The sequence below is a fragment of the Sorex araneus genome, chromosome 6 (assembly GCF_027595985.1).
Source record: "Sorex araneus isolate mSorAra2 chromosome 6, mSorAra2.pri, whole genome shotgun sequence".
NCBI classification, from domain to species: domain Eukaryota; kingdom Metazoa; phylum Chordata; class Mammalia; order Eulipotyphla; family Soricidae; genus Sorex; species Sorex araneus.
Window position 1 is genome coordinate 95,618,095 of NC_073307.1, and position 15,206 is coordinate 95,633,300.

At 63.2% G+C, this 15,206-nt stretch overlaps 1 protein-coding gene across 8 annotated transcripts in view; it reads left to right on the forward strand.

The window, feature by feature from the left end:
- CACNA1I (calcium voltage-gated channel subunit alpha1 I) overlaps positions 1 to 15,206 on the forward strand; it is an 86,472-nt gene that overhangs the window by 30,660 nt on the left and 40,606 nt on the right. For all 8 annotated transcript variants that reach the window (XM_055141120.1, XM_055141114.1, XM_055141117.1 and 5 more), the window contains exon 5: positions 9,754 to 9,851. In XM_055141120.1, coding sequence (XP_054997095.1) covers positions 9,754 to 9,851 — 98 coding nt within the window. The remainder of the gene's footprint in view (positions 1 to 9,753; positions 9,852 to 15,206) is intronic.

Genomic DNA, 15,206 nt, shown 5'->3' on the forward strand with positions numbered 1-15,206 from the left:
TGGATGTGGCCTGCATGGGCCCCCTATGCTGGGCCCTTTTCCCCCCTACCCCCCTTTTGCACTAGCCCCCACAAATTGCCCGGCAGGTCCTGATGCCCGGGAGCGGGAGGCCTAGCAGAGGCCACGCGGGACTCAGGTCACCTTTGGCCCCCCGCCGTCCTCTGGGCCGGTGGCGGGAAGGCAGAGCCCGGCCCGCCGCCCCTCCCCCGAGCGGCCTGCCCCCTTCCCCTCGGTGCTATAAATGCTCTGTTGCCCCAGTAACCGGCCTGACATCCAGAGCATCTTTCCTCCCTCCTGCTCCTCCCCCTTCCCCAAGTTACCGGCTCCCTCTCCCGGCTCTGGAAGGTTCCTTAGAGGTCAGAGCATTCGTCACATCCCCACGGGCCCGGGCTTCCCCGCCGCCTCCGGTGAGGCCTGTCTCCAAGGCAGCCCGCCCCGAACGGGGGCAGTGTGACGTGCGCTAGAAAGTTCTGTGGCTGGCCCAAAATGTCTTCCGGCTGCTCTCACCTGACGGGGCCCCCCGTTTGCTTGTTTACAGAATTGGCTTTGAGGGGGCAGGTGCCTGCGACCTTTGAGGCCTCGGGCTGGCCACCGGGCAAAGGCCAGACGAAGGTTGAGAGACCTGAGGGGGGTGTAGGGGCCCGGAGACAGGGACCTTGGCCGGGGGCGGTGGGGGGCTGGGCCAGGGTGTTGCTGAGATGGAGCCGGGGGGTGTGGGGGAACAGGCTCGCTTGCCCCGGATCAGCAGGCTGGGGAGGGGGTCCCCAGCTCCATCAGCCTCAGGCTCAGCTGTCCCCGCTCTGAACGAAACAGTCGGCTCCAAAGCTCGCTGTCCACTGCGCCTTTATTGGCTTCCACTCTGCTGGACGCGCCTCCCATGTTTGAGCTAGCCCTTGGACGGGGCCACGGAGCCCCAGGAACACTGGGCCGAGAGTCCTCCCCCCGTTTGCTTCCGAGTGCTGAGTGCAGGTCAGACCCAGATTACTCCCATCACTGCCAGAGAAGGGGGGGCTGAGGGGTGGGGAGGTGTCAGGGCACCTCTTTGAGCTGCTTCCTTGAGAGTTTCATTGCAAGTGGGGCGGGGGCGCGGCGCGGCGTGGCTTCGGGACCACCGGAGTGAGCTGGTCCCTGGCCGGTGGGCCTGGGTCGCCGCAGGGCCTTTGCAGTCTGAAGCTTCCAGCTGCGGTGGCACCTTGGGGCGGGGCCCGGGTGTGTCCCCAGGGAGGCTGGGGAGCCGCTGAGGGACAAATATGAGCTCCGGGGGGAGCGGGCAGCACCCCCACTCTCCCCGCGGGGGCGCCTCCTGACCCCCCACTCAGTACCCCCCACCCTCCAAAATCCAGGGGTAACAGGGGCTGTGTGGGGGCACGTGTTAAAATGCACATCCCATGGCCTCGTCCCCGGGGCCTGGGCAGGGTCTTCTTCCAGAAGAATCCTGGGGCAGAGCTGCTCCCAGGAGAGGCCCTGATTTCCGGTTCCAAAGCGCAGGGCGGGCAGTGTGGGGAAGGGCTCTGGGTGGGCAGCCACGGCCAGGGGCCGGAGCGCCTGCTCAGGACGAGTCAGCGAGCTGGGCAGACGGCACAGGGTCGGGTGGCACCGTTGCCGGGCACGGGCAGGGGCAGGGGTGGGGCGGGCACCTCCCTGCCCACCTGGTACCATCTTTTCTCCTCTCGGACAGGGAACCAGCTTCTTGGCCCTTCCGGTCAGTACTTGCTCATGTCCGGCCCAGAGCTTCTGGGGCCAGGCGGCCGGGACCTCCTCTAGTGCAGGTGGTCCGGGTCGGTGGGGGGCGACTTGGGAGAGAGCAGAGTCAAACAAGACCTGCTGGGCAGAGTCCGGGGCGTCGTGCGAGCCCCCCTTTATCTGCTGCCGGGATTCTGAGGTCTGTCCGGCCTGATGCTGCAGGTGACCAGGACAGGGCCGCCTCCAGCCCCCGAGCTGAGTAACTTGCTGAGAGCATTTTTGCAGGGGGGAGGCAGCAAGCAACTCTACCTCCAGCCCCCGAGCTGAGTAACTTGCTGAGAGCATTTTTGCAGGGGGGGAGGCAGCAAGCAACTCTAAACAAAAAAGCACCTGTCCAACAACGGACCGGGGGGCGGGGGGAAGCTCAGGCGAGCTCTGGGCTGCTCTTTTCGGACCCAAGACAGGTGGCTTCTGGTGATGGCTCTGTGACGAGGTGGCCCGGGCCTCGTGTGTCCCTCAGAGCAGCGGCTGGAACTGTGAGAGTCGTCTGCATTGAAGGCCAGAAGGAAGGGGAGGGGAGGGTGATGCGGGGTGGCACCCACCCCCCCCCGGGCTGGGCCCTGCGGCCGTGGCAGCCCAGGGGGCAGCTGCAAAGAGAAAACATCACAGAATCGGACCCGAGTCAACTGACGACGCTTTCGGGGAGCCCAGCGGGGTTGGCGGGGGGCGGGGAGAGAACGTGCATCGTCCACGCCCCCACGCTGCCCCCTTCGCTTCTTGCTTTGCCCAGGGCAGGGGCCACGCTGTGAACCCAGCACACTTGATGGGAACCTTGGAATTCAATCTCAGCTGAGTGGGCGGCCCACCGGGGGGTCTGCTGGCTTTCGGGGGGGGGGGGCGGGTCGGGCGAGACTCCCCAAGTCCAATCGTGTAAGAAACTCTGAGAGCTCAGGTCAGTGGCAGGGCGGGCGAGGGGCAGTGGGCAGTCTCTCGTGCCTGGCTAGGGAAACTCTCTATGCGTCCGCAGACAGAGACACCTGTCTGGCCCGGTCACTTTTCATCTGGCGGCTTTACACCGACTTCTCTTGAGAGGTCTGTGTCTGTCTGTTCCAAGGAGTAGAAGTTCCAAGCCGCCCCTTGGACGCAGCACCTCAGGGGGCCTGGAGAACGGGGCTGGGTAGTTCTTGACCCTCTTTCTGCCCAACGGGCTCCGCGGTGGTGCGCTGGAGAGCTGGCCAGTGCTGTGATCCATTTTCAGGGCCTTGGGGAGCGGTCAGCTGCCCCCTTTGGCCCTCCTCTTTCCCCCCCGCCCCCCCCCCCCCGTTTCTCAATCTCATCATCAGGCAGGACTCTCTTTTGCCGAACCATCGAACCCGGCTTAAGGGAAGTTTTAGCGATTCTTTTACTGAAAGCCCAAGATCTGTGGCCTCGGGACCCATTGGGCGATCTTGGTCCGCTCCATCGCTGGCCACTGTGGCCTTGGCTGAGGGGGCCCCGCTCATTCAGGCAGGGCTAAGACGCCCAGGAAACCTCCCAGTCAGTCCCGGAGCGCACATGCTTCTCCCTCCAGCCCCCCGGGCAGAATGATGGTTCAGGGCAAGGACCCGCTGACCGTTTAACTGTCGCGGTTCGGAACCTCCCTGACTTGGATTGGCTGGCAGGGTTGATTTGCTTGTCTTTGAGCCAATCGCGAAGGTGACCAACTGCCGGGGGGCGGGGGCGGGGAAAGGAGGCGCTCCCATTGGCCAGGCTTAGATCAAGGCCCACCCCTCTCAGCTCCCCGCACGTGACCTGGGGTGGGGCGGGGCCGGAGGGCCTGGGGACCGCTTTGGGATCTTGGGGGAGAGGAGAGACGTTGGAGGGATGGATGTGCTCCTACGTGGGCCGTGTGGTGCAGGGATGAGGCTGCTGCGGTCTAGCCACCTGAGCAAGAAATGGGGGGTTGGGGAAGGTGCAGGTGATCTTGCTGTGGAGGTCCCTGGAGCAGCCCTGCCCCCATCTGTGCTCGGCAGTGGCCTGAGTTGGATTCACGTTGGGCCAATTGGCTTCATCATCCCTGTTCTTTCGGTGTCTAGGATAGATGTGAGGATGTGTGGGTGGCAGTGCCCCAGTGACCTCCAAGTACTGGCCAAAGGCAAGACACCCTCCCTGCCCCCGTCTAACTTCTCCCTTTGCGTGGCTGGAGCAATAGCACAGCGGGGAGGGCGTTTGCCTTGCACGCGGCTGACCCGGGTTCGATTCTGAGCATCCCTCTGAGCACCGCCAGGGGTGATTCCTGAGTGCAGAGCCAGGAGTAACCCCTGAGCATTGCCAGGTGTGACCCAAAAAGCAAAACAAAAGCAAACAATTTCTCCCTTTGCTCCCTCCACTCTCTCCTCACTGATACCTTCCCCCGGGGCTTGGGGGGTGCTGGTGGTCGGCTTCCCAAGCCAGAAAATCCTGACTCATGCCAGCAGCCTCTGGACAGATGACCTGCCTCTTCCAGCATCTTAACTTCCTTTCCATTAGCCACATCTTCAAGTGCTTCCACTGGAAGCGAGCCCCCGTGGGCCCCTGGAAAGGATTGAGGAGACATCCTCTTTTCAATCAGCCGCTCGCTGGAGCCTTTTCCTGGGAGAGGCCTTTCTTTCCTGGAAAGCCGGTTCATCCTCAGTCATTTTATCTTGCTCCTTGCCGGTCCCAAACTCGCCGGCACTCTCGTCTCTCCACCCGGCACCTGTTCTCTCTGATCTTTGTCCGTCAAGTTATTTGACAAGCGGTCAGGGAGCCCTTGCGTCCCAGCCACCCCCTGGGCTGGGGTGCTGGGGACCCAAAGGAGAATTTGAGCATCTTGAGCCCCAAGGTGGGTGGGAAAGGGGTCCTCAGGGAGTTTGTGGGGCCTGGTAGAAGGGAGTGGTCCCTGGGGAGAAGGGCATCTGCTGGGCAGGGCTATAGAACTCAGATGCATGGGGCTGGAGCAATAGCACAGCGGGAAGGGCGTTTGCCTTGCACGTGGCCAACCGGGTTCGATTCCCAGCATCCCATAGGGTCCCCTGAGCACCGCCAGGAGTAATTCCTGAGTGCAGAGCCAGGAATAAGCCCTGTGCATCGCCGGGTGTGACCCAAAAGGCAAAAAAACAAAAAACAAAAACAAACAAAAAAAAACTCAGTTGCAGCCCACTTTCACAGGACCAGAATCCCCCTCTGCGTAAGCCACGGGACACACTGGGTCCAGGGTGAGCACTTGCGGGGCCTTTTCTGCTGCCGCCAGTGACAGAAATGTGCCTGCCCCGCCCCCCTCCCCCACCACCAAAGGGCCGGATTCAGCCACAGACCTGCCGCCCGCTCCTCTTGCCTCAGCCCTCCCTGAGGCTGGCAGGACCTGCAGAACACCCGTTGCGGGCACCTTGGGCTCCGGGTGCGGCTGAGTCTTTTCTGTGCCGCTGGGGCCAGCTGGGATCAAGTGGCCATGGGGCGCGGGGCAGGGCCCTGGAGGGCAGCTGCCCACCCACCTCCCTCCCAGCCCGGCCTTCTCCTTGGCTCCGGAGCGAGCACTCTTCTCCTCCTGGGTGATGTCAGGACAGAAGTTCTCCTTTGAAGCAAAATTACTTACCTAATTAGGCGCCGGGAGCGGCAGGAGGGAGTGGGTGGGGGTTTTTGTTGATTTTTTTTAGACTTTTAGCACTGACGCTGTGCGATAAAGTAACTGTGTAATTAGGAATTAATTTCTCACTCCTGCAAGTGATGTCTGACTCGTGGCCAGGGGACGGACGTGGGCCCGGGAGGCAGGACCTCACCTTGTCTTTCTTTCCTTGGGGGACCCGCTCCCTCCACGGCCACCCAAGTAGGAGGAGGAAGGGGTCAGTTAGGCTAAAGAGACTGTGTGTGCTGTGGGGCTGGACGGGAGGGGAGGCATGGCCAGCCCCGTCACAGACCGGGCCTGGGGCGCATCTCACACAAGCTTTGGGGGGGGGGAAGGTGACCCCGAAACTGCTCAACAACAGCCTGCCGGCATTTCTTCCGTCTCCTTGCCGATGCTTTTGGGGGTCCCCTTCCAAGTCAGCTACTGCCCCCGGGTCTGCCCTGGCCTGCTCCAGGGGACCCTCAAGCAGAAAGATGGGAACAGAGCTTGGGAGCATTGAGTAGAGGGTCTTCAGGAAGGAAGGGTGAGCGGGGCGGGGGGCGCTAAGGTGGAGCAGGGGTTGCGGGGAGGGGACCCCATGAGGCTGGAGGGGAGGGAGTGATTCCAGGAGGAGACTGCGGGGCCCCCAGTGGGGGCTGCCGCCTGCATCGACCCGCCCTGGCCTTCGCCCCCCACTCTGTGCGCTGGCCCGTCCCTCTGGCCCGACCCCTCACCCTGTGAGCTTCCAAGCCACCCCCCAGCCCAGAGGCTGCAAGTTTGATTCATCCCCCCACCCCCTACGCCCCCCCAAAATGCATGAAATACAGTTGAGTCAGGAGGAGATGGGGTCAGAGCAGGATGTTTCCGCTTCCCCGCCAGGCTCCACGCACCCGCACGCACCCGCCGGGAAGGGCTTGGGGCCTGTCTGGGCCTTCTTCCCTCCCGGGGGCCCCTCTCCGGCCTCTCCCCTCTTGGGGGTTGCCGTCTCTGTCGTCTCCCCTCTCGGGACGTCTCTGGCCTCTGCCCTCCCGGCGGGGAGCTGGGAGCAGAGCCGGTGGGGGGGGCGTCTGGAAGGTGTGCCCCCACGGGGAGTTGGGGGGCACGGACAGGGCCACACTTGGCCTGCCGACCGAGCGGCTGCTTTGGGCGCTCTGAGACAGGGGGGGTCTGGGGCGCAGGGACCTAAAGCTGAGACGCGCCGCCATGGGCCTCGGGGTCACCCAGGTGGGTCTGCATGGCCCGCAGGACCCCGCTGCGCCAGCCAGGACCCGGGCCCTCACCGCCAGTCTGGCTCGGGGGAAAAGCCCACTGGGCTTCCGGGCGCGGCGGGAAGCAGGAGGATCCCGGGTGGAGCTGCCGCTCTCACGGCCCCGGGGCCCGCCGAGACCCCCGACCCCTCCTGCTCAGCTGCGCCCAGGCGCCCGGGACGGTCCCAGCAGGGTGGGCTGCCAGAGGAGCCCAGGGGCAGCACAGACCTGTCCCCATGGCGGGGCTGCAGCCCGCACCCCTACCCTGCACCCCTGCAAGGCATCAGCCGGGCCCACGGGCAGTGCCCACCAGCACGGCCTAGAAGGGGGAGCCAGGGCAGGGGCAGGCACTGGCCACCTCGGGGGGCTCCTGGGTCTGGTGAGCGTGTACCCATTTGGGTCCACATGTGCTCATGCCTGCGTTCCCATATGTGCCCACATACATGCATGTGTACCCATGCGTGTGCCCTCCGTGTATGTGTGCCCACACATGAAGCCATGTGTGCATGAGTGTTCATGTGTACCAGTGTGTGCCCAGGCATATTGTGCGTATATGATTGTGCCTGTGTGTGTGAGCTCATGTGTCTGTTGTTGGCCACTGCCTGTGTGTGCCTGTCCGTGTGTGTGTGCCTGTGTGTGCCTGTCCATGTGTGTGTCTGTGTCTGTGTGTGCCTGTGTGTGCTTGTTTGTCCGCATGTGCCTGTGTGTGCCTGTGTGTCCGCATGTGCCTGTGTGTGCTTGTGTGTCCGCGTGTGCCTGTGTGTCTGCGTGTGTCCTTGTGTGCCCGTGTCTGCGTGTGTCCGTGTGTGCCCATGTCTGTGTGTCTGTGTGTACCTGTGTCTGTATGTGTTCGTGTGTGCCCATGTCTGTGTGTCTGTGTGTGCCTGTGTCTGCATGTGTCTTTGTGTGCCTGTGTCTGCATGTGTCCGTGTGTCCGTGTGTGCCGCCCCCGCAGTGCCTTCGTCACGCTTCTCGGCTGCCTGGAGCTCTGGCAGTGAGGCAGGAAGATGACAGTTTGCTTCACCCACGCGCGGAATCCTCAGACAGCCCCGCTCCCCTGCCCGCCTCAGTGGCCTGTGCTGCCCGCGGCCCCCGCCTCTGCCGGGCCCTCTGCACCGCCCCGCCTCTGCTCCTCCGGGGCTGGGGCCTTGTCAGTTGAGCCGACTTCTTTGTGCGTGCGGAGGGCACCGGAAGCGCCTGTCTGTGCTGTGCGGGTGTGTGCTGTGTGGATGTGTGCTGTGCGGGTGTGTTGTGGTGTGCGGGTGTGTACTGTGGTGTGCAGGTGTGTGTGCTGTGATCTGCGCTTGTGTGTGTGCTGGGTGTGTGTGTGTGTGCTGGGTGTGTGTGTGTGTGTGCTGGGTGTGTGTGTGGTATGTGGTGTGTGTGTGCTGGGTGTGCATGTGTGTGTCTGTGCTGGGTGTGTGTGACTGGTGGCTGTGTGCCCATGTGTGTGCTGGGTGTGTGTGTGTGTGCTGGCTGGTGTGTGACTGGTGGCCATGTGCACGTGTGTATGCTGGGTGTGTGGGTGCATGCTGGTTGGTGTGTGACTGGTGGCTGTGTGCACGTGTGTATGCTGGGTGTGTGTGTGCGTGCTGGCTGGTGTGTGACTGGTGGCTGTGTGCACGTGTGTGTGCTGGGTGAGTGGGTGCGTGCTGGCTGGTGTGTGACTGGTGGTGTGTGAGGGGGGGCTTGCAGGCCTGGCGTGGAGGATGCCGCCTTCTCTCAGTGGCGGGGCGGCTTCCGGACAGGGGGCAGGTTTGAGGGTGTGTGGGAAAAGCCTTCATTTCCTGTTGAACCCTTGTAGGTGGGGCTTCCGCCTGTTTGGGGGCTCTGGGTCAGGGAGGGTCTGCAGACCCTGAGGCCGAACTTCAGAGTGGGAGCAGGTAGTGTGGGGGTCTGTTTTAAGGGAACCACAGAGAGGCCTCTAGGGACCTGCCTCCTATGGACATCTGGGAAGACTTCCTGGAGGAGGCAAGCTGCCTTCAAGGACCTGCAGGGTTGTTGAGGGGTCGGGGCTGTTTGGTGAGGCCCTGAGGAAGGGGCGTGGGTGGCTCTGGTGTGGCTTGTGGCTCCTGGCGGTGACCTGGGCCATACCCCACAGTGTGGGCCTCTGGGGTGGGGCTTGCGCCGAGAGCCTCCCCGTGCTCACCTCCCTGAGCCGTCTCCCCCACCCTAGGAAACAGAATTTTAGGTCATTTATTTTATTTATCCGCCTCCCCTCCGTGGCACTCACACGCGGTGGCAGTGCCTGGGGGATGGTGTCGGTTGTGGTACAGGGACGTGCCCCAGATCACACGTGACCCATGTGGAACTCGGGCTCTCCACCCTGGAGCCATGCTGGGACCCCGGGTGGGGGCTGGGGGAGAGTCCGAAAGGGCCCCCTGGGGATCTGCGCTTAAGGGTGAGCAGCGCCCCTGGGACTCAGCGTTTGTGGGCAGAGGGGAGCCGGAGCCAAGGCTGGCGGGGGACAGGGCACACGGGGACCTGCCACCTCTAGGTCCTCGCCGGGGCTGGTGGCGTGAGGTGGACAGGAAGTGCCAGGGCTGGCCTGGCTTGTGGCCGGGGCCTCTCTCCCGGACGGGTGTCCTGGGGACCCGCTCTCATCTTACAGCCCTGCTGGCCGCAAGTCCAGCTCCACCCTGCCCTGGACACTCGGCGGGGTGGGGTGCGGGTGTTCACAGATCCAGGGGCTACTTCGGTGTCCAGCATCCCCGGGCAGGCTCCCTGGGCTCCCTGTGCTGCCGCTGGGGCCTGGGGCCAACCCTTCCTCTTTCTGAGCTGCCTGGGAGCTGGAAACGCAGTGGGATCCCAGGTCTCTGTTCCCTGCTTGGCTCCTGGGACCCTCAGGACAGTCCAGGGGGTGGAGTTAGTGTGGCCTGGAGGTGCGGACTGAGCGGGGCGTGTGGGCGTGGTGGGAGGAGACCAAGCCCACTCAGGGCCCCGCCCACCTACCTTGCCCACTCCAGGCCCTGCCCACTACGGGCCCCGCCCACCACAGCCCCATCTGGCATAGGTTCTGCGCAGGCTAGGCCACGCCTACCAATGCCCCGCCCACCACAGACCCCACCCATCATAGGTCTGGCCACGCCCACCAATGCCACGCCCACCACAGGCCCACCCGTCGTCATAGGTTCTGCCCATGCTAGGCCACGCCCACCAACGCCCCACCCACCGCAGGGCCCGCCCATAGGCCACGCCCCTCACCCACCCCTCTCTCCGCAGGATGGTCGAGTACTCCCTGGACCTGCAGAACATCAACCTGTCCGCCATCCGCACCGTGCGAGTCCTGCGGCCACTCAAAGCCATCAACCGCGTGCCCAGTGAGTCCCTGGGCACGGAGCTGCCCCTGCCCGCGCCAGGCCTGTCCCGGCAGGGCCCACCAGTGCCCGACAGATGGGGGCCCAGATGTGGGCACGCCTGGCACTGCCGTTTCCCGGGAGTCTGCCTCTCAGGGCAAGGCTTGGGGGTGGAGGCGGTGGGTAGCCGCCGTGGGCACGCCATGGGCACGGCCGGGGGAGCAGTTGTGCCCGGTTTCACTATACCGAGTGACTGAATTCCAGCTTCCCAGCTCCTGCCTGGGAGCAGCCATGCTGCCCTGGGCACCTCTGGACGGGCCCTGGAATAGTTGAGAGAAGAGTTACGGTCCCTGGGGCCGGAGTGAGAGCACAGCGCGGAGGGCGTTTGCCTGGCGTGCCGCCGACCCGGGTTCGATCCCCAGCATCCCATAGGGTCCCCCGAGCATCACCAGGAGTAATTCCTGAGTGCAGAGCCAGGAGTAGCCCCTGAGCATAACCGGTGTGACCCCCCCAAAAAAAATTAAAAAAAGAGTTATGGTTCCGGCACTCCGACCGTCCAACAAGCCTCTCACTGCCTCTTCCGGCGCCCTATCCAGCCCCCGGGGGGCCTGGCTCTGCGGTGCCTGTTCCCCGCACCCGGGGTCACAGTGGGAGTGGGCCGTCTGCAGGGTGCCCTGCCCAGGGCAGTCCTCCCTCGCCCCCCGAGGCTGAAGAGGCTCTGGCCTGGGTGGTCCTGCAGCACGCCCTGGGCGGGGGTAGGGGCCCCCCAGCGATCTGAGCCCTGCTCTGTCCTGCCCCCAGTTCTCCTCCCGCCTCTACCTGAATCCGAATCCCTGCTTCCCTTCCCGGCCTGGGCCTCGGTTTCCCCATTGGCAGGGGCACCTCCTCCACACGCAGGCTGCCCCTGCTTCCCCTACTTGCCCCCATTCCCGGCCCCCTCCGGGCACTGGGGCTGGTGAACTCGGTGACTGACGCAGAGGCCAGGCTCCGGCTGGCTTATTTATTTATTTATTTATTTATTTGCTTATTTATCTTAGCCACAGCTGGTGGTGCTCAGGGCTCACTCCTGGCTCAGTGCTCAGTGCTTGGGATGCCGGGGATTGAACCCGGGTCTGCAGTGTGCAAAGCGGGTGCTCTGCCCGCTGTACCCGCTCTGGCTGTTTTTTTTATTGTTGGATTGGGGAGCACATTTGGCCGTATTTGGGGGCACTGTCATTGGTGCGTGGAGGACGATCCTGGACCCGGGTGCCACGCCCTGTGCCCAGAGTCCCCTGAGAATTCGTGACTGGGCTGGCCACGGTCCCTTAGAGGTGCCTCCTGGGAGGGTCCATACCGCCTCCTCTTCTCTCCGTGTCTGGACGCGTTCCAAGAACTCCCAGGTGGTGTTGGCGCATGCTCTGCCCAGGGTCACCTTCTTGTAGCCTGCCACGCCCACGTCCACCACCAGGTGGCAGGCAGGAGAGCCAGGACTGGGCAGCGTGGGAGGCAGGGGTCAGCCCTAACCGGGCTGTGGGGGCCACAGGGCCAGCTGGGGTGCCAGGGAGTGCAGATTCTGGCTCTGGGTCTGGAGCTGTCACGTGGCCTGGGAAGTATCTGGTGGTGGGGGGAGATGGTTGTCTCTAGGCCTCAGTTTCCCCTCTTCCCAAAGGCGTGGGGCTCTGTACTGACCTGGGACCTCAGGTGCCCTAAGCTGACCCGTGGAGGGGTCTTGGGAGGGTCTGGCGGGGTTGTGGGGAGGCCAGGCTGAGTCCAGAGGCTGGTTTGGGTCAATCTCTGTGGTGGGGCGTGTACCTGCCCTCTGGTCCCGGGAGGGTGGCTGATGGCGGTGCCCTCACAGGACCCCCAGCTCCAGCCCCAGCCACCGCGCTGCCTCCTGGAAGCAAAGTGTTTCTTTCTGCCAGGAAAGTCCCTGTGGGTCGGGGGCTGGAGCGATAGCACAGCGGGGAGGGCGTTTGCCTTGCACGTGGCCGACCCGGGTTCGATTCCTAGCATCCCATATGGTCCCCCAGCACTGCCAGGAATAATTCCTGAGTGCAGAGTCAGGAGGAACCCCTGTGCACTGTTGGGTGTGACCAAAAAGCAAAAAAAAAAAAAAAGTGGGGGGAGCTGGAGTGATAGCACAGCGGGGAGGGTGTTTGCCTTGCATGTGGCTGACCCGGGTTCAATCTCCGGCATCCCATATGGTCTCCCCAGCACCGCCAGGAGTAATTCCTGAGTGTAGAGCCAGGAGTAACCCCTGTGCATCGCCGGGTGTGACCCCCCCAAAAAAAGTCCCTGTGGGTCCGGAGCCTGAAGCCCTGCCCCAGGCCCCAGGCATGGACGGGACCAGGAGGGCCCAGAGCAGCTTAGACACAGGCGGTGGTCTGAGGCTGGCCTGCCCCCTGTAGCCCCCCATCCCTGCCCCGTGCCTCCTCCAGCCCGCCGTCCCTGGTTCAGAAGGCGGAGCTGTCAGAGTCCCAGCGGGGGGAGGAAGAGCCGCGTCTGGGGGCTCTCTCAGTGCCCACAGGCTGGCTCTTGTCTGGGGGGGCACACATCCTGGCTGTGGGGGCCGGCTGGGCAGCCTCCTCTCTGGGTCCCGGCAGAATTGGGTCGGCAAGCCCCACCTCTCTAGAGTTTTGGCGTTTGTGAGGAAGGTCGTGGTGTCTGATGACCTGGGGTGGCCGTCAGTGTCGCCGCTGTGGGGCCCCTGTGAGGGAGCAGAGGCTGGCCTGGGGGGCTGCGTGGGGAGGGCGTCCCTGAGCCCACCGGGAGAGCCAGGGACCAAGGAGGGTCCCCGAACTGCAGGTGGGAGGAAGGCCTGGCGATGCCGGTGAGGAAGGAGGGGAGGGGAGGAGGGAGGCGGGGACGGGAGGACTCAATTCCCCAGGGCTGCTGCCTTCCCAGAAGAGGCGGGGTGTTGGGGGGAACATCTGGCTGGGACAGCTGGTGGGGGCCCGACTTGGTACCCGCGAGGGCAGCCCGGACTGCGACAGGAGCAGTATGCAGGGGTGGGGCGGGGAAGCGTGCCCCCACCTTCAGATGCTGCCCGGCAAGTCAGCAGGAATGATTCGGGGACGCGACACCAGCCCAAGGAAGTGAGTCATCACATCTTCATCGTCTTATTCACTTGTTCACCCATTGACCCGTCAGTCCATCCATCCATCCATGCATCCATCAGTCCATCCACCCACCCACCCACCTTCCATCCACCCGCCCACCCACCTTTCCATACATTTACTAATCCATCCTTTATCATACACACATTTATCTGCTTATCTGCCCATCTATCCCTCCAGCCACCCACCCACTCCTCCATTAGGGCCTCCCTTATAGTATATTTATTTATCTATCCATTTACCTGCCCATTTATCCATTATCCACCAACTGTTCAGTGAGTGGATCCATGCACCAGCTCACTCACCTGTCCATCTATCCTTTATCATACATCCATTTAGCCATCCTATATCATACATCCACTTATCTACTTATCCACCCATTTATCCATTCATTGATCTATTGATTGATTGATCTATCCATCTACCCATCCACCCACCCATCCACTATCCACCCACCATCCATCCACCCATCCACCTATCATTCACCCATCCGTCCACCCATCCACCCACCATCCATCCATCCATCCATCCACCATCCACCCAACCATCCATCCATCCACCCATCTACCCACCATCCATCCACCCATCCACCCATCCACCCACCATCCATCCACCCATCCACCCACCATCCATCCATCCACCCATCCACCATCCACCCAACCATCTATCCATCCACCCATCCACCCACCATCCATCCACCCACCCACCCATCCATCCACCATCCATCCATTCATCTCTCCATCTATCCACCATCCATCCACCCATCCAAGGTAGCATCCACCCATCCATCGACCCATCGACCCATCCACCCATCCAAGATAGCATCCACCAGGGGTCGTCTGGCCACAACAGATGTGGGGTGATGAAGACCTGGGCCTGATGAAGCATCAGGGGTCCCTCAGCTTGAACTCTGAGGGGTGGGGGAAGGAATTTCTGGGATGAGCAGGGATCATTTGGGCTGGAGGTGGGGACTTTTAATGCCTCTAGGGCGTGACCCTGAAGGCCTTGAGGAGGGGCCCACAGCCTGGGCGGGGGAGGGGCACCTCCCAGTCCTCCCATCCGCTCACGGGCCCTTTCCCAGCTGGCCTGGGGCCAGCAGCCGTGTCCTCGGTGGCCCGGCCTTCTGCTGCCTGGCCCGGCCTCCCCGGTGCCCGCTGTGCCCTGATTAGTTGGCACTGGCAGTGCCAGGAGCAGCAGACGGCAGCTCCCAGTTGCTCGTGCCCTCCGCCGACCTGGCCAGACCCGAGAGTGAGGGCCCGGGGTCCGGCTGGCTCCCGAGAGGCTGGCGTGAGTCCGACAGTTTGCACACGAGCTGGCCGGGCCGAGGGCGGTGCTAATTGGGCTGACAGTGCCGTGTGCACGACGAACCCCAGAGCTCTGGGCAGATGCATGCCAGGAAGCGCACCCCCGCTGCCACCCTGCTCCCCTGCCCCCCTGCCAGGTCTCCTGCAGAGGGTTCGGGCCAGGGGACCCCGGTGCAGTGGGGTGGAGAGGCGAAGGCACTCTGTTGTTTGTCCAGCTGTCATCTGTCCCCTCCCAGCTCTTGACCTTAAATGTCCTCCAGAGACTTTAGCTCTTCCCCGCCCCCACCCTGTGGTACCCACTCTTACCCCACACCCCAGCACCTCACACGCCTATACACCAGGACCCCCAAACTCTGTGTCCAAACGGAGCCTCGGGCCTCAGCGATGGGGACCCTCACACACCCGCACGCTGGATACTGGCCCTGTGGGTGGCCTCGCCGAGGGGGTGACCAGCTGCCAGTGTGTGGACGTGCCTGTTCACCCCGTGGTGAATTTGGCAAAGTCTGGTTGTAGAGAGGGGACTGTTATTTCCTCCGAGCCCGGAGTTTAAAAAAAAGATGATGCTATGGAGAGACGATACACGTGCGCCCCTAAGAAGTCCTGGGAGGGGCCGGAGGGGAAGGGCAGCGGGGAGGGCGTTTGCCTTGCATGCAGCTGACCTGGGTTCGATCCCCGGCACCCCATATGGTCTGAGCACTGCCAGGAGTGACCTCGGAGCACAGGGCCAGGAGTAATAAACCCTGAGCACTGCCAGGTGTGGCCCCCAAAGAAAAACCAATTAAACAAACAAACGAGAAGGAAACCACCCTTGGGGACGGCCTGCATGACGCCACGCCCCCCGGCCTGGTTGCTCCCGGGCCTTCCTAGCGCTCTGGGTTCCGCCTCTTAGCGGCCCTGTTGGACCTCTAGGAATTTTCTTCATTTCATACAGAAATTAGAGTTTCCGACTGGAGAATGTCGGCGTCGACTTTGTGGGACCA